General features: G+C 39.1%; 1 protein-coding gene across 2 annotated transcripts in view; it reads left to right on the top strand.

The window, feature by feature from the left end:
• The window catches only part of LOC118221412 (angiopoietin-1-like), a 36030-nt gene that overhangs the window by 6171 nt on the left and 2750 nt on the right, over nucleotides 1–27109 (top strand). Inside the window, exons 2-9 of one of the 2 annotated variants that reach the window (XM_035406465.1) lie at nucleotides 11107–11262; nucleotides 11441–11562; nucleotides 12143–12375; nucleotides 13378–13446; nucleotides 15261–15388; nucleotides 16910–17011; nucleotides 17379–17545; nucleotides 25922–26052. In XM_035406465.1, the coding sequence (XP_035262356.1) occupies nucleotides 11107–11262; nucleotides 11441–11562; nucleotides 12143–12375; nucleotides 13378–13446; nucleotides 15261–15388; nucleotides 16910–17011; nucleotides 17379–17545; nucleotides 25922–26052 (1108 nt within the window). The remainder of the gene's footprint in view (nucleotides 1–11106; nucleotides 11263–11440; nucleotides 11563–12142; nucleotides 12376–13377; nucleotides 13447–15260; nucleotides 15389–16909; nucleotides 17012–17378; nucleotides 17546–25921; nucleotides 26053–27109) is intronic. The other variant, XM_035406474.1, reaches the window with a different exon arrangement.

The raw sequence follows: 27109 nt of genomic DNA, 5'->3' as shown, positions 1-27109 counted from the left end.
CACAGACTTGGCTTTGTGAGTTTCATCATTGTGGATTCTGAGATGGAGCCAAAGGGACACATTGCACTTGACCCCAGTGAGATCACTCTCTCTGCCAGCTCCATCAATGTCATGTAGTCTTTGCATCACATTGGTGGGATGTGTTCAGTGACTGAGTGTGGAGTAGTGATGAGAGAACTCAAGCTCTAACTAAAGCCTACAGCGTTCAAAGACAGAAAGGGGGCCTCACTGTGTGGATGTACAAACATTGTCATGACAATTTGAAATAGAAATTGTTCTTTTTTAAATTTAAAACAAAAAAGTTGCATTTTAATTTAAACTCAGCTGATTGATTCAACTAATTACCTCTTCAACCAAGGCATTGGTAAGTAGAATCAGTGTTTCAGTGCTGAGCTAAAACAAAAACCTGGACCCACACCAACCCTTTTTGGATAAGATTGGACACCCCTGCTTTTTCAAATTCCTTCAGATCCATCTGTGCTTGTGGACGGCCCTCTTCAATTCAAACTGCAATTTTGCAATAAAATCAAATCTGGAAACTTGAGATGGCCATGGAAAAATAATAAATGTGTGGTCAGTTTACAATTTAGTAGTTAATTTTGAAATACACTTGTGATCGGTCCATTTGCGGCAGATGGATCTAAGTACCAGGTTTTTGGCAAAAATGTATTGCCATCTGTTGGAGTTCATGATTCCATGGACCTTAGGAGCATGAAATAACTACCTCATAATATCAAAGATCCACGACCATGTTTCACAGGTATGATTTTCACTTCAACATAAGTGTCCTACTTCCAATGCCAAACCCGCTGCTGGTGTGTGTGGCCAAAAAGCTCAATTTTGAATGACTTCTCTAAGCATACAGCCTGGCTCTGATCAGAGGTCCTGAATGCCTTTTAACAAACACCAGTCACTTATTTTGACTTCCCTCAGCTGTGGCTTTTTCTGGCAACTCTTTTCTGGCAACCCAAAAAGCTTACTGGCATAGAGGCAGTGTTTATGATAAACGCTGGGACATTGTATCTCCAAGTTTTATAGATCTCCAACTTGCGCTTGAATTTTAATTTTCCTCGCTGTGTGTGGGGGCAAGATGCATTTGTGTCGTCTTTCAGGTTGGTTTACCGCTCTTCATTATTGACCTAATAGTGGAAAGTTATATCTTTTTAAAAATTGTTCATGATTTTTCACCATTTTCTCCAAATTTGGTGGGCAGTTGTAGCATACAGATATTCAGTTCTGTGAGTACTGCCGAGAATTTGCTGCTACCCAACCCCATCAGTCGTTGGTAGGAAGGCGGTCACCTGGTCTCCTCCGAGGCGTGACTCTGTGATTCTGACACCTCACGAGGCCGCTTTGTGTGCAACGATTCTCCGCGTACCCCCCACCCTCCCCTGAAGCGGCCGTCCAATTTTGCCGCTCACTCAATGCACCAACCATAATTGGATCAGGAATATCCAATTGAATTTATTTGTAACCATCTCCTGACTTGGTAAAGTTGCCAGTCCTTTGTCTTGTTTCACACTCCGCGACCAAAATCCATGTTCACTCGTTGCTGAGTCTCTTTAGGGGAGAGCGTGCCAGGCAGCCTACGTGTTCTTCTCACACTAGGTGGTCTGTGAAAGTACAGGTACATCAAAGCCCTGTGTCATATCAGGGTCGTTTCAAATTCATCTCTGCACACTAACATTTATGGAATGAGGAAGTAGGGAAGTATTTGCTCCATGCTTCCTGTAGCCTACAGTTCGTCAGCTGTGAGAATTAAATCAACATGACCGCTGTAAACTCGAGTGAACTTATGTGACTAAAGAATCACAAGATAATGTTTAATGTGAGATTATCAACATAGCTGTTTTCAGACTAATTGGATTACATAAATTTTACATTGCATCAGAGTACTGTTTGTGAGGCTAATATACATGTTTCACAAGAGACTAGTTAGCTGTTAGCTTACTTGCTGTTACTGCAAGCTTGTATAATGCACTCTTGATTTTAAATTGATTGGCTTTCCATGAACAGTTTTTGAATGCACGGATGCTGCTCAATTATGTCTATAAATTGTATCATATATAATAAATAAATAAAAAACACTTCAATCAAGTTTGGACAAACAAGTGGGTTTTAATCTCAAAAATCTGTGAAAGATCTTTTGCAGGCAGTGCGCTGAACAGTAACTATTGTTCTAATTGTGTTCCAAACAACCTGCTCTGTGACCCTGGTCATGAATAAGTGGGTTAGATAATGGATGAATGGATGGGCAGTAGCAGCAAAAAGATTATCTGACTATTAACGTAAATTTTGTGGCTTGCTGAAATGACCTAACTGCTGCCATTCGTTTGGGAATCAAGGAGTTATTGTGGTCACTGTTGTGGCCATTTTCTGTCTGCCACAGACTATATTTTAAGTGTATAGTTAATGTTAGTAAATTCTCATGCTTAATGTAATGTGTGCACTGCCTGTTTCTCCCTTGACATTCCCTTGACTTGTATTTCCTCTCTCATATGCGCATCCCAAGTTTCATTTCTTGCGCCAATTTATTACTTTGCCTGTTCAAGAACCGAAGTCCTTAAATGTAAGATTTCTGAGTCCACAGTGTCCCTTAGGCAATGGGAAACACAATTACTTTTACAGTCCTTGAAAGAGGTCTTTCATAACAGTAAAGAGAGGGGACCCCTGAGCCCCAACTATTATCAACTGAAACCTCCCTGACACTGAAGTACAGCGAATGGAAGAAACACAAAGCAGAGTGTCCTGATGAATATTCTGTCTTCATTCATTGCTGGCTTTATATCCACTATTTCTCAAGCCATGGTTTAGCCTGCCATCAAACACACATGTACACACACATATGCACACACACACACTCTCTCTCTCTCTCACACACACACACACACACACACACATATGCATGCGCGTGCACACACCCGCATATAAGTTGCAGTTATAGTTCTATTCAATGCTCTCCTTTCATTGCTGCACAGTTGCCAATGACGGGAACCTTATGTGTATTTTTTCTGTGAACTGCATAAAGCATGAGAACGTAATTTGCTCAGCTAATTGTTTTAAATATAGCCTGTAGCGAACAATAAGGGCTACAAGATTTTGTAAAGAAGTAGAATTGCACACATGTAGCAGAAGGACACAGTGTGAGGATTTAATCCAAACAAAGCTGGTGTATCATCTCTTATGGTTAGTCATGGGTCTTGTTGGTTTTCAAAGTTTCAGTTAATTTCATTTGAATGCACTGTTATCCAATAGGATAAAATGGGCTTTCAAGCTGGTTTGATTGCTCCTTTTTGGTAGTTGATAGCTCCACACAGATTTTGTGTTTTTAACCCAATTTCACTAGTTAAGAACTAACAGTAATGGTTTTTGTAAAGCTAATATACCCAACCCTACTGATTATTGTGCCCAATGCATTTAATTAGCACGTAAATTTAGCTAAATTCTTGCTAATACTGTTAATTTAGCTAAATGTTTGCTAATACTGGCTGTATAATTAAACGTACCTTTGATCTGAGAAAATGATTTAAAGGGGTGCTTTTCAGGTCTGGCTTTAGTCATGTTCATAATGCAGTCTGAGATTTTATACATAGGAATGCTGCTCTAATGTATCCAGAAACCAGATGACCAGTGCACTGTCATGCATCTTCGTGCTTAACAAACAGTGTTTTTGGCATAGTAAATGATATGGACAGCAAGCCAAATTGTGCATTCCAAATTGAATTCTACACTGTTTAATTTTAGGTGAAATTACTTGGCTTCATCTGCCAGAACAGTTTTATTTGTATGGACTTTGATTAAAGTGTACAGTCAGATTTCAGTTCTCATGTTAAGTTGTACATTGCTCTTGGAATACACACTACAAGGTGAATATGCTTCCTAATCTGTTGGCAGTGATATTTATGACTCCCATCTGATGCCAGATTTATTATACAGTATCAGAGTCAGCTGCTGGCATTAAAGGTCTATGCGGCTGTGTAGGGCCCCAGGAATCCATGTGCCGTGTGTTCCACGGACAGTTTTAAATGTCTTTTATTTATTTTTTGAAAGAAATTTTATTTGTACAGTATTCACAGGGTGCAAATAGCTTTTGTTCTTATGCCGATTTATCAGTCCACGATTGCCAAAAACCCACAAAAACTATGCCTAAAACGGTACAAATGCTTATGCCTGGGGTAGTGGTAACCTAAACGTACATAAAAGTGTACCCCTAGCCAGCAATACATAAATCATTTGTACCTTTTTTGCTTGTAAAAGGTACTTATTAGTACTCAAATAGAACATTATTGTAAATTCTGCGTACCTTTGTGAAATTGTAACTCCAATGTACCTTTATTTCTGAGACTGAACAACATCACTTCCAGCATAAACCTGATTTGACTGGGGTGCTTGCAATCCAGTTAAGCTAAATTCTGCTTAGCTTCAGTTGTCAAGCTGGTGAAGGCTTTTGGGTACTATGACTGCTGGCAATGACTGCAGTATGATGATTAATTTGCTTTGGACAACAGGTTTCTCCATAGGGGTTTGGTAGTGATGCCTTCAAAGTTTTGCATGTTAGCTGATCAATGCGGTTGTATTGATATTTAAGAACATGCAGCCTTTTTGGAGAGGGTATTTGGTCTTTGTATGTAATAAAGCTTTGAATCAGTTTTGTAAACTTTGTTTAAACTGTGCTAACTAGAGATGTATTCATTTGTATAGCTGCTAGTATGGACATGAAACTTTGTGTGTGTGTGTGTGTGTGTGTGTCCGTGCGCGTGTGCATGTCTATGTGCGCATGTGTGTGTTTGTGCATTACAAATGAGCAACGCGCATGAAATACACAGTGCAATTCATGTTTTAATTTCCTGTTTGGTCAGGAAATTTACTGGAGCCAACCATCAGTCGACCATAGCAACCACATGTTCTCATTATCTCAAATAACAAAACCTCATTGTGTGATTCCTTTTAAAAAATTATTTATTTTGTGGTCTGTGTGGATATTTCAGACTGATAGCAGTCGATTTGGGTCCTGACTATGCCGATTCACCTCTTTTCTTGTCTTAAGATGAGGTGGTCCAGACCAAATGCTCTATGTTATGTATGGAGCACTTTCAGTAAGTGTTACATAGACCAGGTCTGACCACATTGTCTGTGGTACTGCTGAAAAAGGGATGTATGTGGCATTTATTTTGACGTGAAAAGTAAAACGCATGTTGCTTTTACAATAACAGGAAGGCATTCCAGCTTTGATGCACTTTAAAAGCAGTAAACATTAAACCGTACAGCGGCCACAAATTTCAGAAATCATTTAAGCAACTGCACTCCAAGAGGACATTCTGCAACATTTTTCATCCTCCACTGACAAGACTGACATAAAGCAAGTATGTATCTGTCAGGTCAGTGATTTTAACAGAGACAAATTATCACAAATAACTAAGTGAAGTCCCCATTATGGTTCTATGATAGGCTAATGCATGTCAAAGCAAAACATCTACAGGGCACTAAATTTGATTATGCCACTGTCAGGGCCATGCATTCTTCTTCAAAAATACTAAAATACTTCATGATCCAAAAGACTCGAATTACTCAGATTATGTGAGACTGAGGGCCCTGACTTGGATTGTGCAGTTTCATAAATGTATACTGCTGGAGAGCAGTTCAGAGTAATTCACATATAAAGGGTACAACAACTGTGCCCCCTTGTCAGAGAACATAATAATCCAAAACCAATACAGCATATTGCTGCCTCTCATGATAACTTTTATACCACCATAAGTTAAAAGTTAATCATCTAGGCCAGTCCATAAGCTTCAGATATAACTGAAGCAATTCATATAATGATGGTCTTTAAAAAAAAAAGAAAAAGAAAAGCATAACAGTATTGTTGTTTGCCAGTATAAGTGTGGCACTATAACAAACTCCTGTAAATGTAACTGACTGAAGATTAACTAAAACTTTATTTCTAACACTTTTATGTCATCAAACTGATCCAGATCATCAGATACTTATTGCCTGCCATTGGAAAGGCTTAATCCATGTTTTTGAGTGTGTTGAAACTGTACAAAAACTCACTTCCCATGTACAGTGTTGCTTCATGTCAAAAGTATGTCTCTGACGTATGCATCTGGCTGCACTACGTTTAATTGAGAAAGCAGTCGGGTAAAATTTATTCATAAATTTTTTCTGCAATTCCCAAATGTGAATTACCTTTTGTTTCATAAGTATTTTAGAAAAGCCTATTTCAGCATAAAATAAATACTCATACCAGATTCTGTTCACGTTGCTGTCCGAAATTTATGCAATTTAATGTCTGGGTGAATGTCTGGATGCCCTTTTGCTATTTCTTGCTGAATTTGCACTTTTCTTTCCACATGTTATAACACTTGAGGGATTTATTTTTATGCTCCTTCTAACACTTGAATCAAACAGCATGTGGAAACTGCCAGTTTAGAGTCGGCTACAGAGCTTTATAAACAATTCCACATATGTCTAAAGTGCAGGGCTCCTACTGCATCAACTTGGTAGCTGATAAAAAAGCCCCTTCAGTCTCTACCTTGGGCCATGATTCAGGCTCCAGCTCCAGGTGCTCTGATTCCAGGACTCAAACAACATGAATTCAGCCGGAAGTCTTTATATTGACTGCTATTCCTCTGCTGGGTTTGTACTTTCAGTCCTAGTGGTTTAACTTAATTACTGGGGAACTCCTAACTCAGTTTGAGAAGTGCAGTTTGTTTTGATTGCCAAGTCGATATGATAAAGCATAGCCTATATCCACATGGTCGCTACCATAACATAAATGCGCAGGTCAGAAGACTTTTTTTGAAAAACAAGTCATTTTTGCTTGCTTTCACACAAAAATCAAATGTTATGAACATTTTTGTAAAACAGTAAACACAACTCTCTATACAAGACAAACATTTCAGTAAATATACTTCAACAATCAGCAATACTATTTTACTATACTATACTACATATATACTTATATACTATACTACAGCAATCTGGTAAATGGACTGCATTTATATAGCTCTTTTATCCAAAGCGCTTTACAATTGATGCTTTGAATCTTACTTCCATAACTGTAATTCTGTTCTACATGTGGGCAAAATTGTTCAATCAACAAGCCGCACTCATGCATAAAACAAATCTTGTGTGTCATCTTGTACAATTGTACTTGTTCTAATGAAAAGTGACAGATTTACGTATTCACGTATTTAATAGCGTGATTGTACCCCCTGGAACAGAAAGGGCTGGTGAGGCCAGGTATCCCACATTTTCAGGCAATGTGCAATAAGCTTTCCATCTCTAACCTCATAAGAGAATGGGTTGCTGTCCACCCACAAATATAATCCCTCATTTCAGTCTAGTCTCAAGACTGACCAGACTGAATGGACAGACTTGATGCTATTCTGTAGTAAACTTTTTAGTAGCACATTTTTGTTGTAAGTTGGTGCACTTTACTTTTGTTCACTGGTGTATTTATAGAATCAGTCAATGAGTAAGGAACAATGGAATACAGTTATGTAAAACATTTTGTTATAGTATCTTCTTGCCTTCGAGTGAAATTCTTGCTGCTCTGCTCTTCAGTACATTCAGCTGAGGAAACAAGAATACAACCCATGCTGTGATAAAATGTTTGCTTGCCTTTTACAGTACATGCTGTAATTTCAAAAAAACAAAAACAAATGGTCCACACGTACATACAGTGCATGAGTGTATGCACCCAGGGCTAACCCTGTTGTGGTTTTGTTGTGTTTGGTGATCATTAGAAATACATTTTCTTGGTTGAATCGATTTAATTTGTCTATTATGAGTTAGCTGATATCGAGCTTGGTTCATTAAAAATGGTTAATATTTGTGAAACCCGTTAACAAACATAGAACACGTAAGTGTTTTCCCAGGCATACCTTTATTATGTTAATTATATAATACATCTCTATATTATTATGTTTTCCCTTTTCATCATTAATGAGAGTATCCCCACTCTCAGGACCAAAAATGTTCTCTTGTCCATTCAAAATCAGGCCAAAGCTTCATGCTATATAATGATGAGACGGAGACTGAATATGTGAATACTGAGGTCAGTTGTAGTTCTACCTGTGTTGAGACAATAGAGAATTTGTTTGTTTTCTTGGTATAAGCATTTCACTTCCATTCCTGTGACTTTAATTTATGGATTGACTACAGACCATAACAAAATTGGTAAATTCATAGTGTATTCATAAGCAGAAAACAACTGAAAAACTGTTCAATGCCTCATGACAATCAAAGATTTATATGTACATTTGTTTTTTCTCCACCTGACTATAACAATATCTGACAATGATTGCACAAATAACAGTAAGGCCAATGGCATGACTATGAAAATAGGTTAACCTGTGGCCAGGATCCCTGTTAAAAAATCTATTTTTATTGGAAAATTTGATTTTATGGGACTCAATTCAATAAATGCATCACTCTTACTATTTACCCAGACCTTTAGAGGGAGAGTTTTACTGGAGAATGCAAGGATACCCAGATACCAGATCGGCAGTAAATGTTCTCTTAGCTATTTCCTGTCCCTGGCAGATTCAAATTATATGTCATTTTTTTCTTTTTGATATCAAATTCAAAACCTCAAAAATGTATTATTTTATTGCTTTCAGAGTTAGTGGAAATGATTCACTTATCCTCAGCTATCATAGTTTGAATAGCTGAGAAGATGTAAGTCAGGAAACCGAGTTGAGAAATTTCCTCATGTGATACATGCGGACTTAGAAGAGAAAGTATATCTGCACACTTCGTTTTTTTTCTGCTCCCAAAGTGATTTATTGGTACAGCGTTTCGACCTCAAAGGTCTTCGTCAGGTACATCGACCAGAACATGTGACTAGACATGCGGACTTGACCACAGTAACATGACAGCACTCTTTTCATTATTCCTAACATTCACAGCACGATGTTGAAATACCAGCAAAAACAACTCAAACAACAGCAACAACAAAAACAACATAAAAATAATTATTACCAATGACACTTTATTATTTCAAACAAAAAAAATGCATGTCCCTAAATAGTTGATCAACCAAATAGTTATTAAAATTAATAAACGAATAACTATTTTCAAAAGCATACTTTACCCACTAAGCCGCGTTTCCACCGCAGGAACTTTACCCCGGAACTAGGAACCTTTTGAGGAACTCAAACTGCGTTTCGACCGCAGGAACTAGGGTCTAAATTTAGTTCCGGGGGCTTTATTTTACCCCCAAAAAAGTTCCTGCTCGGGCGGTAGTACTTTCCAAAAGTACCGGAACCTTTGGGGTGGGGCGCAAGCGCTGAAAATTTCTGATTGGTCGACTACTTGCAGTGTTTTATTTCAACCGCCATGTTTAAAAATCTGCAGCCGCAAACCGATTTATTTTCATAATAACTTCAAATCAAACTTGTATGTTATGCGGCGCAGTAGCCTAGTTTTGGTTATAGCCTGCCAACGTCTTGGAATTATAACATGTGCTCTTCTGTTCTTTTCTTGCTTTAGTATTCGTTTTATAAAATGCTAAGCATTCGTGCTGGGACAGCATATTACGTACCAAAACATTCAAACGAATTAATTCGGTTGCTGAATATTTTCTTCCGGATTTTCTTTGTTAGCCCGTTGTAATTGACTCAAAACGTTTGATACAGTTATGTGAGGTATGCGGTAGTTCTGTGTAATTCACATTGGTGATACAGTAAAAGCAAACTGGAAATCACCTTCCGCACTTTTTGTCAGGGTAATTCTAGTAATCGTCCCTTTTGCTTTTTCAGACTGCCGTAATTTTACTCTGCCATTCTTCAATTCCACAAAAAGACCAGGAAGACTATGGACTAATTTATGGTGCATGGTTCGCATCTGGAGGGCACACTTCACTGCTCGGCTAGCAGTAACTTCAAAGGAAAGCAAACGGTGGCTGTACCACTGCTAATTTAAATTTTCACGCAAGTCCGAGTTTTCGTTCTATTCTTGTCATTTTGCGATTAGCCTATATGGAATTGACAATGAGAAAGTAATCAAACAGCAAATTGTTTACAACGTGTGCATGTTTTCTGCTGTTGTTGCCAGTTATATTGGAAATGTGAATGCATTCTGTCGCCTCGGATGTCAAGACATGAAAGTGAGTGTTTGCATAAAAACATAATTAATGTGTTTGAGAGGATATATAAAACAGTTACAATCTGACTATTGGCCTGTTATATCCTATTTGTTGCATAACAACAGTCCAAGTTCAACTACCAACGACAGTTTTGCTTGACAACGGTAAAATATGCCCAAACGGCTGCAGAAGAATATTTAAATTCCAGGTGATTAAATCGATAAAAATCAATAAATACAAAAGTAACCATATATAGTCATTGTTGGTAACCCGTTGTATATAAGTGGAATAAACCCCTCCGGGCTGTCCCGGCTATTAGAAAATAATGTAGGCTACTTCGGTGGTAGTATGGGGTTACAGAAGAAATCATAGGACAGATGGACCGACGACAACGTCACTTTTTCATACGTCAGTGGGCTAATTCGCCTAATCTTCACGGGACTTTAGACCGCGGTGGAAACGCAGACAACAATGGGCTGAAGGAACCTTTTATTTCCTTGAAAAGTAGTTCCTGGGATTAAAAGTTCCGGGTACTTTTGGTGGAAATGCGGCTATAGATATTTTTTTTGTTGTCTGTTTGGTGGAGGAGTGGCACGGTGGTGCGGTGGCTAGCACTGGCGCATCATTGCAAAAAAAAGTTATTGTTTGGGGCCTTTTGTATGTTCTCCTCGTGTCCACGTGGGTTTCCTCTGGGTACTCCGGTTTCCTCTCACTGTCTAAAGACATGCAGGTAGGCTAATTGGAGATTCTAAATTGCCCATCGGGGTGAGTGTGTGCATGAATGGTGTGTGAGCCCTGCGATAGATTGGCAACCTTTCCTTTGCACGTATATTCCTGCCTCTCATACAATGCACGCTGGGATAGGCTACAACATCCCCCGCGGCCTTGACCAAGAATAAGCAGGTATAGTTAACGGATTGATGGATATTCAGTGGAGAACATGGCCCTTTTTTCCAATCACAATTCTTTTTTGGTGATATTTTCTGTGCATGTTATGTTCTTGTGTTTTGTAGATTGAGAGCTCCATCAGGGAGAGCATGCGAACAGAACTGGCTCAGCTGCAGCAGACTGCAGTGCACAATCAGACAGCTGCCATGTTGGAGATGGGAACCAGTTTACTGTCCCAGACAGCTGAACAGACAAGAAAACTGACAGACGTGGAGACGCAGGTACTGCTTCAGTTGGACATGCCAAGTATTTTAAGTCAGCCATAAACTTGGATTCTCAAAGTACATTGCATACCTCAGCCTGGAAGAAAATTATTTCAGTTTGTCAGGTTTGTATCAGATCCTCGTCTTATTTCTGGAGTAAACTGGAAATGTAGTGATGCTCTTTATTTTTGGGCAGGTTTTAAATCAGACATCAAGACTGGAAATCCAGCTTCTGGAGAACTCCCTCTCGACCAACAAGCTGGAGAGACAGCTGCTCCAACAGACGAATGAAATCAGCAAGCTCCACGACAAGAATGGGTAAAACCTTTATGGTCACACTGACTGCACAGCCCTCCCTTCACTGGGGGTAAGGGGCCAGCATCCAGCATAAAGAGTATTGCAATGTCAGGCTCTCCTGCGCTTTCTCAGAAGCATTTGAACTTGTACGGTCTGATTCTTACCCAAATATGGCCCATTGTACAGAGGCCACCAAGATAAAGAAATGCCTGAAAGCTATTTTTAACAGCAAGTAATCGGGACAAAAAGTACAGTGTCTCAGTTAATGAAGAGTCATGGACATGAATGTGAAACAAGTTCACAGCATCAAATGAAGTACAACTTTTTAATTGAATTGATAAATACACTGATAAAACAATTTTATCATGCCTAAATTATGAAGAACCATGTATCTAGGGGGTATCTTCCACAGGAGAACTGGAAAAAGGCTGAATTTGTAAATGCCTTTTACACTGTACAGCTGGAACCAGGTTAATTCACTATGTCCATTTTCCACTCATTGTTGGAAGAAGTTGGCACATCATGCCCATTTCAATGTGAAGGGTGTGTTGCTTACTGACCGCTACATAATCTATGACTGTTTCGCTACATAATCTATAAGGTTTCTGGAGCGGAAGATGCAGGAGATGGAATCGCGGCACCAAAAGGAGCTGCAGTCCCTGTGGGAGGAGAAAGGAAGCCTGCAGGATCTGGTGAGACGGCAGAGTGGAGTGATCCGAGAGCTGGAGGCCCAGCTTGGCCAAGCCACTGGAAACAACAGCGCCCTCCAGAGGCAGCAGCAAGCGCTGGTGGACACGGTCAGCAGCATCCTCAGTCTCTGCTCTCGAGAAGGAGGTACAGAACACCCCCCTACATACCTATATGGGTCCATCCTCTAGTGATGCGAGCCACTGGTTTAATTCACCCTGAAATGTTGGCATTGTCACATGCTGTCCATGACTCCTGATATCAACCGATCATAGCATTGACTTTTGAGAACAACACCTTGCACTTCGGTTACATCACACTGTTTCCATTTAGCTGAGGATATGGAATTGAGGGAGTCTGGCTGGTGTGCATCATCTGATGATCTTTTGAATGTATGAAGGAGCAGTGAACTTAGCAACCCAGTAGGATAACACCAGGCCTTTATTAAATGTTATACCAGTGGTTATTGGCAGACAGTGGAAGGCTGTGAGGTGAAGTGTGGATTGGGAGTGATTTGGGAGATAGTTGCAGCAGTCATGGCAGGAGATGACCAGAGCCTGAACCTGAAGCCAGGTTGGATCCTACAAGTCAGTGATTGACAACATGATATGGCCAAGTATATATGACTGGCTGCTAAATATGATAATTTCTAACATTTATAATTCATTTAATTCATTTCAAATTCATGATTAAATGCTTCAATCATTTTTGATATGGATTTGTTAACTTGATTTGTAGATTTGTGATATGTTCACAGAGAAGTGTTCTTAGGAATGTCTCCGAAACCTTCCAATGGCAGTGGTCATCTGTAGGTCATTAATTCATATCAAATAGTACTGTTATTTTGGTTTAAAAGTTACACACAATACACTGATTTAACTGAGCATGACCTTACTACAATAACACAACATCTGTTTTGCCCACTACCTTTAAACTGTATTCCACTGCTTACTACTGGCCTGTTCTCTTTGCCATTCTGCTACAGAGAGAGCGATTTCATGTACTGCATGATCAGTCCCCTCAGTACAGTGAACTTTATAGCCTCACGTAGTAGCAGCCACACGGAATCAAGCAGCCAGGGGAATTTATATTGATTTATACAGGAGCTTTTGTGTCCACTGTCCTTTTAACATGAACCTCACACTGCAGACAAGTCCCAGCCGACCAGAATGCACGTCCCCCTGAACAAAGACTGGTGCATCAATAATAGTCTCAAAGGTAAATTCAAAACCTTGAAAATGTAATCTAACCCTTACAGTACATCAGTTTCTTATGTGACCATAAATCTAGCTTAACAGCGCTAAGAAAGGTTATAAAATATATTAGGTAATCAGACTGAACCATAGCACACACTGTTTGTTTGACTTATTGTTCCCTGCCTTTTAAAACAGCCCAGGGGTTTCTCAGATTTAATATACTTTAATGGGGCATACATGCTAGTTTGCCAGCAACATCAGCAGAACAGTGATTTCATGTTGCATCCATAATGAAATTTTTGTAATACAAGTGACAGGGGTGGGTATGTGGTCTGACTAATGATTACTGCTAGCACTGATTCTAGTATGGCAGAAATTATTGAGCAATGTGGGCAATATAACTTCACAGAAAGTAAAACATTCTGACCAGAAAGAAAGTTGTGGAAAAAATGTTGGGTGATATGGAAAACACCATTGATTATAATGAAATGCTAGAATTCATTACTTTAAAAAAATCTGACTTAACAAATGACATGTTGGTGTGGAAACTGTCTCTGCAGTCTGTTCAGTGTCTGCAGTGCAAGGTCACAGTCCACCAGCCTGTCACAGTGGGAGAGGTCTGTCACTGACACTCAATACCCTGCTAAAACGGGAGAAATTATGTGTCTGACAAAACGTTCATTCTTCAAAAGCTCTCTTTTGATCATCACAGGGAATCACAGCTGTCCTTTAAACGATAGGGACACCTTTCGCTGTTCAGATCCATCTCCAGGCAGCAAAAACAATGCTGTGAAAGCTGAGACCGAATGTTGTTGAAACCATCTGAAGCTATTTCCATCCACGTAATTGCCATTTTCGGGTTGAATGTTAGCCACTTGTTCACTTGTTATTGCAGAAACTTGAAACGTTTAGCTTGTAGTGTTTAGTCTTCAGCCCAGTGCTTGGTTTGAAAATATCTTAGCCTTAATCATCCATAGATAGAAACAGACTTCCAGCTGACTCTTTGAAATACCTGTCAAAGATAGTTTCCTTCATTTATGAGGAGAAATATTTCAGCTGATTGACAAAACCACACTTTTTTTTGTTGCTTACATGTAAAGTATCAAAATGTTTGGCACCTCTTTGTGCTGTGACATCCCATGATACCCTATTTAAAAAAAATAAATGTCTGAAATAGATCACAGTGCAATAGGTTGCTGAGATGCATGAATAACTGCAGTATAAATATTGTATTGTGTTAAGTAAATGGTTTTACTAGCATGTTATTGCAGGTGTTGCTAACTCTACATGTATATTCATTTTGGACTGCAAAACTAAGTACTGTGCACAGATACTGCAGACGTTTATAGCAGGTGTCCATCTTGCAAATAAACCAGTTTGCTTAAAAACCAAATAATCACTGCTGACATGAGGATTTACAACAGAGCAACAATTTAGCCTAAACAGTTGAATGTCCGACAATGCAATTTTATTCTTGCGAATAATGTACAATGTTAATATATTTATGCACAATGTACTGGTGATCTGGACTGAAAGAATTTAGTTAGCTAAATGTTCCTTTCCCAGATGTTACCACCATATATTTGAAGATATATCACAGGCCTGAAGATTTCAGTATGACCCTTTGGGTTTTCCCATCCCAATAATATATACTGCTGCTCCTGTTGTGAGTCCTACAGTTGTGCCCATTACTGAACAATTTATAACTAGCACCAAAGATTCATGAATCCTGTCATGGGTGGAGCTATCTTGTTACTGGTAGCCCACTCATTTTAGGGTTCAAAAAGCCTCTCTTTCTCATTACTGACACACATGTGGTCTTATGTTTTTGAACAGTTGCTCCGAACATCTCGAAGCGGGCAGAGGAAGAAAGGAAGTTTCGAGATTGTGCTGATCTTTTCCAAGCTGGGTACAATAAAAGCGGAGTGTACACCATTCATATTGGTACACAGGAGAGCAAAAAGGTGCATATGTTTTTTACATGGCTATCAAATACTTTTTTTTTCATCATTGGAAATGATGAAAAATTCTAATTTCAAGTAATTTATCATTCACTTTGTAATTACTCTAAGTCTACTGTTCTGAAAGCTTCTCCATTGCTCATATTTTCATAGTTCCATTCTCACAATTTCTTTCTCGAACAACTGGTGTAAAGTACAGAAACCCCCATCGCTCAAGGGCATAGTTACAGTGTCTCAGGAAAAGGTACAATCCAGCAGGTATGGGTTTGCTCATTACAGGGCTGCAAATGTGTTTGGAAGGCCCGTGAAAACAGCAGATGTTTAGCACTGCAGTTGCTGCCAGGCCGCAGAGACTTTGGCAGTGACCCCGAGCCTGATCCTGGCCATGAGGCCTCCCTAATCACACCCAGCTCCCCTGTAGCATTCTCAGCTGTGCTGGGCTGTCAGTAGAACCCTCCTGCCAGATCTGCTGCATGGGCTCACCTGGTTGGCAGTTGAGAACGAGCTTGTACAGAGGTGACAGGAGCTTTACTCATTCATTGAACTGCTTTAAGTGAAGGCCACCAGCTTTTGTGAACTGCGGATTCTTGTTGAACACGGTCATTTCTTAACCGCATCTCACTGACCTAATTTCCTGAGGGAATTGAAGGAGGAACAAATTGGCTCAAGTAAGTGGAGTGGCAAGATCTATTAAAGTGTAATAGGAACCAGAAGGAGCGTGTTCAGAAAGACCCGCAGATCTTTGGGTAATATGTGAAGGGAATCACCTGGTCATGCCTGAGGTCAAGGGTCACATGTTGGGTGAGGTGTTGCTCAACGGATTGGGCTCCCCATTATGACCAAGGGGTTTCCTATAGGAACGGAAGAATTAAGCTTTGGGGGTCACAAATAGTATTATGGTCATAATAAGAAAAATGCCAATAAAATAATAAACTCCTTTGGAGGCACATAGTGAAGCTTTTAATTTGGCCTGTAGCAAGAGTAAATCTGTGAACCGTGCTGTTCTTTATGTTGCGCTGCTACTTCTGCCTGTGCGGTCACAGTCAGAGTGGCTGATCCGGCTCTCTCTGCATGGACAGCATAGTTATGAGTGGGTGCGGATACAGCCCTCTCACTTAGTCATCTCCTGCTCCTCTATTAACGAAGTATGCAAAAGAAGCTGTTTTTACAAAAATGTTCATTCTGGATGGGAGGACCTGAGGGGCATGCCCCCAGACACCCCCTGGCACTGAAAGTGTCACCACACCCTCCAACTCCAGAAAATAATTTAAGTCAAAAATAATTATTTCTCCCTGATACAGTATTAACTATGAATCCTCAGAGTTGTTTCTTTTGTCTATATTTTTTCCTCAAAAATAGTTACTATTTGCTAAGTAGCTAGGTTTGACAAGGAATTGTAGTGCAATAACAATAGCCTGTAGAAACAAGTCCAACTCTCCAGAGCAGTTTTTTTTATGCTCAGAGGAAGCTAACATGCCCCTTGGTGTTAAAGTTTGGCTTTAGCCTAGCTGTCTTTCTCTGCAGGTGTACTGTAACATGGAGGTGGCAGGAGGGGGGTGGACAGTGATTCAGCGGAGGCAGGATGGCAGTGTGGACTTCCACAGGACCTGGAAGGAGTACAAAATGGTGAGCCAGAAGAACATCCATCATACCCATACTATGGAAACTGCATTTTGACACACCACAACCCATAATGAATGGACTTTGTTATTAATTACATTTGAGTTAATGATTTGGCAGACTGTTGTCCAGTGTGATACTTAAGGTCATAATATCAGGCTAGGACCACTCACTTTTGGCAGCAGGCTTTGATGAAAGAAAGATAAAGAGTCATACAATTTATGAGAAAAATAACAGGTGCTTCATATAATGCTTCAGTATTGGGTGTCATATTGGCCTTTCTTCCTTCTCAGTCATAAAAATACGTAAAACAAAATGTCACATAAAATAATCCAAATACCAGTAGAGATCTCATGGTTCTGTTATGTTACAGGGTTTTGGGAGTCTGTCTGGAGAGCATTGGCTGGGGAACGAGCTGGTGTTCCTCCTCACCAGCAGGAGGCACTATGCTCTGCGGATTGAGCTTATTGACTGGGACGGTCACCTTGCTTTCTCCCACTATGACAGGTTCCACATTGGCAGTGAGAAGAATAATTACAGGTACAAAACTGAATTACTTCATGGAAAGAACAGGATCATTTCATGATCTGCATGCATATGGTTATAATTGTTTATTGTGCTTGACCTGTTCAGTTTGATTTGAGGTTATTGTTTTTGTCAGTTGAGTTAGTATAAAGAAATATCCACCAACCTACTAAATTTTATACATAATTCACATGCAGACGTACAGCTTGATATGGGTACAAGATCTGATAATGAGTTTAAACAAAAATCAGAGGTGTCATAGGAGTTATATTTTATAGTTTTTTTCATTTTTAATGTAGCTGTGAATCAAAGAGAACTGTGAACAATACAAATTTGAAATAATTTGTTATTTGATGAGATGCTTCTCATGTTTTAAGATTTGTTATTTTGAATGAATGTCTTGTTTTGACATTGATACATATGTTTAAAACTTGTTTAGGCTTTAGTCAAAATCTTTACAACCCAATTTCTATATGTGTTGTCACAGAAAATAAATAAAAAGCATTTTGAACAAGTTAAACATTTTTTAAAATCAAGAATCACCTATTCATCTGAGATTTTTTGAATAATGATGGTATCCTATTAAAGGGTTTGTATTGTAAGGATATGAGTAAATTTGTATCCCCCCCCCAAAAAAAAGAAAAAATAAAATAAAATTGATTGAACAGAGGGAGTAAAAAATAACAAATCCATAAGATGCTTTTCCGTTGCCCTTTTGGACATACAGTTATTGATATGAAAAATTGAGGGAAAATGTTTTCAACTAACATTCATTATTCCTGTTTCAAGCATATCATGAAGCACTAGCATGTGAACTACAACAATGGAACATGCACATTGATAACATAATAATGCACCACAACTAAAAATAAGGCTGAGAATTTCTATGGTAGGACTAAATCATTTGAATGCTCTGAAAATACAATGATCTTTCCTAAATAATGGCATAATTTAATATGTTTCCCCCTCTGAAAGACACGTTTGGAAAATTTAGTTTTCAGAAAATAAATCTTGCAAACATTTAAGAGGATGTGGTGTATAAAGCCGAATCTTTTTCTTGTATTACTGTGCTGGCAGTCACTCCTCTCTGCATGCTACTGTAAGAATTCAAGGAAAACTGACAGAGAGAGTAAAAAACTCAGCTATGACTCAAATGACTTATATTGAAATTGTGAAACTAATTGTGAATTACAGTGCTCATAACTATGCTTTATTCCCCAAAATAAATAGGGCATAGAAATTTAAATTACATTGCAGAGATTCTGAGTGAAGCATCTGTTTACACGCAATAAAAGTTTCTGACATCTGTATTTGCCAAAAAGATCGCAATCAGTTTTATTTATCTGGGTTTAAATTAAAGTTACTTTATCAGAATGGCAATATATCTTTTCTTTGTTTGGCGTATAGTGATGTTGTCTTGAATGAGAGAGTCTTAAGATGAACAACATTACGTCAGACATACAGCCAGATATGTAATCTTACTTTTACTAAACTAATTTTACAAGTTTTAGAAAACATGAGAAAAATGCTATTTAATCTGTTCTTTTATCTATGATCATATTCTCAGATCATTTGTATTGTATTTTCAAACGTGCTGTCAGCCAAAACATTTATTTTCACACATTATACATGCCAGATATTGAGAATCACTGTGTGCTAAGCTCGGGTTGCAGAAATATGAGAAAAGGTCACATATTAGTGTAATGGAGGTGAACTACATTTTCCCAGTCAGAATGAATGAGCCTCTGTCACTGTTGAAATCATACGAGGTTTCATCAGGTAGAGGTCAGAGTAGAGTGAATAAGGACACGATGACCCATATCCCCATTCCAGTCAGCTGAGAAATGCTCGGGCAGCAGCATGCCTGGGTGGTGTCATTGGTTATCTGGTTGTGTATTTCATTGCCAAGTATCTCAAGCTTGCGCATGCTGGTATTAACTCAGAGAAGCTACGTGTGAATGCAAATTGGTGATAATGTCGATAACTGCGATGTAAATATATTTTTAAATCAGGGTTGACGTTGAAATGTATCATATATTTAAAATTGACTCCTTTGTGTTGTACTAAGCATGCCACTCTATTTCTCACCGCAAACTCCTTAGAAGTTTACTTTTAAAAACTGTTGTTGGTACTGCTTGGGTTTATCTAGAGCAGGGGTGTCCAGTCTTCTCAGAAAGGCTGATGTGGGCTCAGGTTTTTCTTTCTGCACAGCACTAAGACACCTGATTGAGCTAAATTATACTAACTAATCATGGTCATCCCCCCTGATCTAGAGGAGAATTGACTTTGGATTTGCATGTTAATATAATGCAAATTAGGAGCAAAAGTGTTCTTATGATTTGCTTGTTCCAAATAAACATGCATATAATGTACACAGTTTACGAGCATCTATTTATAGTGCATAAATGATAAATATGTGACAAAATTTATATGGTGACAAAATAGCTTGGTTGGCAATGAGACACACAGTAATGGAAAGATTCTTTCTGGAAGCTGACTATCTCTTCAGATATGTTTTATGGGCATAGATCCCATTGAAGCCTTGCCAAAAACATATTTTTGCAAATGCTGGAGGTTGAAACAGTTGACCTCATGTCCTTATCTCTGTGTCGTGATGAAAAACTCAAATCACCCTTTAATACAAACTTTAACACCACAGAATGAAGACAAGGGTTGCCTTATGACAAATGAGTAGGGAATAAACAATACAAAACTTCCCCAAAATGGGACGCAGAATGCAAAGAATACTTCAGGAAAAGATTGTTAACTTGGGTGTGGAGCAGGGAGCTGTGTTGATATCTTTGTAATTGGACACATGCTTATTTGGCCTATTTTTTCTGTTTTGGGATTGCAACCTCTCACTGATTGTAGCACTCTCAAATCCTTGGTGAGCCTGGCCTAGCTTGAAGGCCTATCCTGGGCCATCATATATATTACCATCTGTTTCCACAGAAACAGCATTTCTTTTTCTTTTTTTTTGTTTGGAAGTAGTTCCTTACCCTGTTCCTGGGGACCCACTGGTGTACTGGATTTCATTATTGTTCCGCTCAGGACAAAATGTTTGGCCATCAGTTCAACTCTGATATGACATGATCTTTTGACAGTTATGAATTTGAAGCTGATTTTAGTAGTAGAAACATAATTTATTAAAATGTCCAGTGTTACTTTTACTCTAACAGTGTTGCTTCGTCTCTTAACAGATAACATTTGGTCTCACTTTCCAGAGTGAGACCAAATGTTATCTGTTTCTGTAAGAGTTGAATTAACACTGGACATTTTACAGTGTAGCTTTCCAATAAATGATTGTGTGACCTAAAATGTGCAAGAACAAATATATAAAAACACATTTAATTCATATAGCTATGGCAAACATTTGAAGCAGATATTTCCAAAAATAAATAAGTTGAAGAAAATAATTCACTTTTATATTTTTATTAGCACACATATCTAATGACAAACACGGTAAAATGTTTAATTCAACTCTAACAGAGTACATATGAGTCCAGTAGGAAGATTTTACTGCACATTCTAAAAAGGGTTGTCTGCAAGTACAGTATCTCCCAAAGGTTATTTATTTGTATTTATTAAAACTTGCTGGGAAATGTGTCACAGCCAATTATTCACTGTCCTGCCAGCCACAGTGAATGCTGCCACACAGTAGAACAGTTTTTTTAACAGGATGAGACACAAAGGCCAACAAAGGCCACTCAAACCACTTACAGTCTATTACCTTGCTGCATTTTAGTTGTGACTCTGGGTATCCATTTGAAGCACCACTCTGTAAATAATCAGTGGATCATTTGAAAGCTTGGTTTTGGACAAAGGAGGTATAATCTGTTCACAAAAGATGAGGGGGGAAAGTTTAAAAGAACACACACTAGACCAGCGAAGCAGATGAAGCTGTGTACATGGCTGAGTTTTTCATCATTTGTCAGTGAGCGTGATGTAATGTGCTGATTGGTGGTTGGTGACAGAGGTCTTTCTTTAGCAGACCTGTAGCTGGGAGCGTGTTCGCAGGTCACACACAGCAAAGCGTTCCAGCACTGCTCTGTCTCCCGGCTGTGGTGTTTTGCCCTTTGATTATTATTATTATTTTTGGTCACAGCTCGCTCCCCACGTTGCATCGCTTGACAGATCTAGAGAGGCATTTGCTTGTGCCAGGATCTTGTCTCACCTCTAATTTACGTCTCTGGTCCATATACAACCTAGCCATTTTGACCCCATTATGTGTCCTTAACTTTGAACTCATTTGAAGATGTGCTCTGTTGCTTTTTTGTTGATGGTCACACATTACCCACAGTTTGATGTTTGATATAGCACTGTCGCCTCACAGCAAGAAGGTTGTGGGTTCAAATCTCGGCTTGGGGCCTTTCTGTGTGGAGTTTGCATGTTCTCCCCGTGTTCGCGTGCGTTTACTCCGGATACTCCGGTTTCCTCCCACACTCAAAGACATGCATGTTAGGTGCACTCCTGCAGTTGCCCTTAAACCAAGTCACTGGCCTCAGAACTGGAGTTGGTCCCCGGGTGCTGCACTGTGGCTGCCCACTGCTCCTAAGTAACTAGGATGTGTCAAAATGCAGAGGACAAATTACCCAACGGGGTATATCTTATCTTATCTAGCTGTTATGTCTGAATTTGGACCTGTGTGCGATGTACCTTTATAAAGTTTGGAATGATCCTAAATGCACAACAGCACTGTTAGTGTGGAGATTGTACTGTTTCAAACACACAAAGATTTTACTGTGCAGGGGTGGTTTCCATGTGCTGTGTGGGTTAGGCGCCTTGACTGCTGTCCATTACTCCCCTTTAATGTTAATGAATTTGATTCAGTAATGTGAGGAGCCGGACACCTGTCCCATATTCTAGAATCTAAACTGATTCCACAATAATCAATTTGCTCTGTGAGGCCATATGTTTCAAAACCCATACTTTAAATGATCTTTGATTCTATATTTGATTTGACAGGATATATAATAAGATAATATTAATACATATGCCCCCCCCCCCCCCCCCACACACACAAAATAAAAAATCAAACAAAAAGTAGCCATCTTCATTATAGGATGTACAAGCACAACTACTCTGAAGAAGAATTATACTTTGAATTTCATACAGTGTGTCATTATGTATCAGTAGTCAGAACAATTTAACATGAACGCAATGTCATTCAACAGAGAACACTTTTTTTATTGTATGATATCAAATTAAACTCATGGCGGTAGACACTAATGCAATGACTTTGTCACTTTAAGGATTTCCAAGGTTCTCAGATGTCTCGTTGCTATTTTAAACTTGCGATTGCAGGCCTGTTAAATCCATGTATGTGGAACATGTTCACAGGAATCAAAACCTTGTGTTCTCTTCAGCAATGTGGCCATTGCAGCAATATAAATAACTGACCCGCAACAGCAAAGTGATTCCGGCAGGGCGTGTGCTGAGGCAGCAAAGTTTCAGACTGCTCGAGGAGCTGCATATGCCCTATACTGGAGAGGTTCGGCTCCATATTGGGTCACATGTCTGTGCAAAGCACGATACTTTGCTACAGCATAGTAAATAATTATATCCAGCTGTGTATGTTTATGAAACATAACAATATAATCTGCAGTTACTGCCTTGGATAAGAGTGTCGACCAACCGAAAGTATAATGGAAGTACAGTGCAGCTGGATGTTTTTGGTTTGGAAAATGTTTGTCCATTCTGAAGCATTATTATTCCAAACTGTTTGAGCCTACGTAAATTTTATATTGAATCCCATGAAACTTATGAACTCTTATCTTAAACCACTGTAAATTATACGCAATTCATGGAGAATAATGATGTAGCTGTAGCAGTAACTCATGCATAGGCTTCATGCAACATTGCAGAGAAAGATCAGCATAACATGATTGATGCCTCAGTATTGTAGCATGTTTTTTTTAACATGAGACTGTTGCCAAATGAGCCACTATGGAAAGGTTCCAGATGTCTCAAAAAATGACTGCACCAGTTTTCTGGGTTTAGACGTGTCCTCGTGTAAGGGCAGGTGAGAGCTAATGGTCTCTCTGTTTCTGTGTTAAATTCAGTCTGACACTCAATTGAGATTGTGAAGAACGGTTATTCATACAATGCTCTTTATTTTTAGAGCTTTTGAAGGACTGTTGCTTCCACTGAAACAGATTATATCTATTCTTGTTGAAATCTAGAGTAGTATAAAGATTATGTTACCTTCTATTTGACTCTTTTCTTCTCTCACACCAAACAAAGGGGTTAATGATATTTTCTCCACATTATAGACTCTCAGACCATGATGAAAAGATTGTTCACCCCACTTAATAGGCACAGAAGGTGCCTCTGTGAGGTGATAAAACTCAGGGAAGGCTGTTTGTTTGGCTGTAGCAAACCTTTTCAATAACCGTTGGCCAGTATGTCTACGCAAGAGTGTGGCCCTCTAGGATACAGATGCTTATGATTTAAGGGAACACTAGTACACTAGTTATTACATACATTTATTTTTAATTCATTTATTTCTCTTAGTTCTGTCATTTATTTGTCATTTTTAAAAATTGATTTAGTCTGTTTAGACAGTTCAGACAACTGTCCCACTAAAATGAAGTTCATAAGTTAATCCTGGGTATTGCTTTGCAGTTTTGCTTTTTGGATTGCATATTACAAAAGGGCAAGGGTGGTGATGTTATTTCTGAGCATGTTACAATGAATCTATCATATCTGTCAAACCCAGTTGCAGGCCACAGCTGCCAAAAAACTTTATAATTTTTAATGCACGCTACATACTAAATACAGTACAGTAAGTTAAATCATTAATGTCAGTAAGTGCTCTGGAATATTTGTTCAACAAGGTGATGACTCGTGATTTCTGCTGAGCAATTTACACCCACTGAGACCCCTGTCAGTATGTGAGTGCCTGATGGAGAACAGCCTTGAGCTTAGCCTTAAAATGTCTGCTTCTACTCTCTGTCCAAAGACCCAAGCCCTAAGGAGTTTATGGCTTTTTAGAGGCTGTATTTGTATGATTGTTAGCATCAAAGAAGGGAATAAGGAAGCAATTTTACTCATGTAAAAATATACCTGTGTATGTTGCATGGTAAAGAGCAATATCTGAAGTCCAGTTTCTGGAGCAAAGTTGCACTGCAAATGCACTGTTCTTCTGAATATTGCCAAAAGGGTTCTCTAGAACCTGCAATTTTTTTAAAAACTCGATGAGTTTGCAGCTATTTCATAGCTCCGTTTCGTGGTTCAGGCATCTTGCCTGTGGGGGCTGTGTGCTGTCTGGCTAATTATTTACTGGACATTAATGTGTGGAGAGCTTTAATGCACTGTGTTTGAGTGGGCGGAATACTTTAGTGTGCAGTGGGGTTTTAATGTGCTGTTTCTGCGTTATTGTAATATGTTGCAGACCATAATATATTGTATATTTTGCATTTAAGCTTTAACATGGTGTGTGTTTTAATATACTCTGTAGGTACTACAGCTATGATTTTAATAATAAGATCAACAACAGAGAGCACAAAAAGGTTTACAGCAGAGCATCACCAGGGAAGATAATCAGCACCTGGTGATGTCTATGGGTCACAGATTTAAAGCAGTCACTGCAAGCAAAGGATATGTGACAAAGTACTGAACATGACTACTTTCATTTACGTAACATTAATATGTCCCGAATATTACGGTGCTCTGATATGGGGAGCAATGTATAGAAAGTTCTGTAGCTACTTTCTACGTGGTGAAACAAAAATGTATAAAAATACCCTTTACTAAATACAGAGAATCTTAGACTATATGTGAATTGTTTGGCTATAAATGTAAAACTGTGGAATACAGAGCCAATCAAGAAAAAAAAAAAGCCTTTGCCCCAAACATTATGGAGGGCTCAGTATGTGTGTATTTTTATATATGCATGTATGTGTGTGTGTGTGTGTGTGAATATGCATATGTTACCACTGTTTGGCTGTGGTTCATTTTCCTCTTCCAGATGTACATATTAATTTTTGGCACCTTTGCTAATGGCACTGTAGCATTTGAATGTCTATGTATTACATGCTACATGTAAAGCAGGTTCTGAAGGAGAACAGTACATTTTCTTAGCCATGTCATTATCTAGATCTGTGTCATTCTGCAAAAATGCCACCACTCCCAGACAATCCCCATTCCTAGTCGTCTGTCTTAAAAGTAAATCTTGGCGTAGTTGGTGACTAACACACTGTTCAATCAAGCATATAGGTCCTATTTTGGTCTTGGATTTCCAGTCCTGCTTGCCCAGTTTAGTGTCCGGCCGATTTGAAAGGGCTTGTGTTTTGTGATACAGCTGTAATCCTGTACGCATGATCACATGTATTTGGGGCGCTGCTTATTGCTGGACTGTCTTTGTCTGTCTCTTCGTCTTGCTTGTCTCAGACTGTTCCTGTGGAGCCACAGTGGAACCGCGGGCAGACAGAGCAGCTTAGTCACCCAGGGGGTGGACTTCAGCACCAGGGACATGGACAATGACAACTGCATTTGCAAATGTGCCCTAATGCTGACTGGAGGTCAGTCAACACCATACTTCTACACAAATTCCCAACTGACACCAGCAATACAATAACCCGATCGAATAAACATCAGCCACCATTTGAACATCATTACCTTGAGACCGGTATTTCAAATTCCTTTCCATATAAAGAACTAGAATGTTCCACATTAGGTTTCTATCATTTCATGCACTTGTGTTTGCACAGTTCTCAAGTACCACATGTGAGTATGTGAATTGGATAAAAGAACACAGCAATAATACCAAGAGAATCAGCTGAATACATTAGTAGTGGACATTGGCTAAGAAGGGCTAAAATAAACATTAAAATTTCCCTCTGTAATTGAGAGTTCTGTTTTTGTACATGGTGTTCTGATGTGAGACAATGAGTTCAAACCTTTGCGTAATGCTCCAAATCTTGTAACCAAGACTCAGTATATATCTGAAACCAACCAGTTTCAACTAGAGTAAGACGATCCTGTAAAAAATAAGAGCAACAGATTTGTCACAGGAGCGCATTGGCAGCTATGGTGTATGTCAATGAGTATGTGGTAAAAGCCCTAAATGAGATGCCATGGGATAAAGTCCCGTGCCTAAAATGGAAAAAAGATGACTGTCAGACAACTGTCAATAACTATTTTTATTGGCAGAAGGACGTGCTGTTGATGCAGTTCATGGGAGTATAATGAGATCACACCTGGGATACATTAAGAATGAAGGGCCAAGCACTTTGGAGAAAACTACTGAACTCCGAAAAAGGCTCTTAACGTTCTTTAAAAAGAGATCATGTTTGCTCTCTCTCTCCATCCAGCTCTGTGTATTTGAATAGCCTTCCAGTCGGGCTTATTCTCACGCTTTGTAGGGCAGGTTTTTTTAGGGAGCAACAGGACAACAGTCCTCCACAGATGGCACTGGTCTGTACTGAGTGAAAGGCCATCTCAGTTCAGATGGGATCACGTCGCTCATTCTAAATCCAGTATGACTGGAGGGGAAACGCTCTGCATGCCAGTCACTTATCCAAACGCTTTCTGACAGAATGTGGTTCTGCAGCAGCCACCACAGATGCATGGACACGG

The sequence above is a fragment of the Anguilla anguilla genome, chromosome 1 (assembly GCF_013347855.1).
Source record: "Anguilla anguilla isolate fAngAng1 chromosome 1, fAngAng1.pri, whole genome shotgun sequence".
Lineage (NCBI taxonomy): Eukaryota > Metazoa > Chordata > Actinopteri > Anguilliformes > Anguillidae > Anguilla > Anguilla anguilla.
Note: the sequence above shows the minus strand (reverse complement) of the source record. Positions and strands in the feature narration are given on the sequence as shown.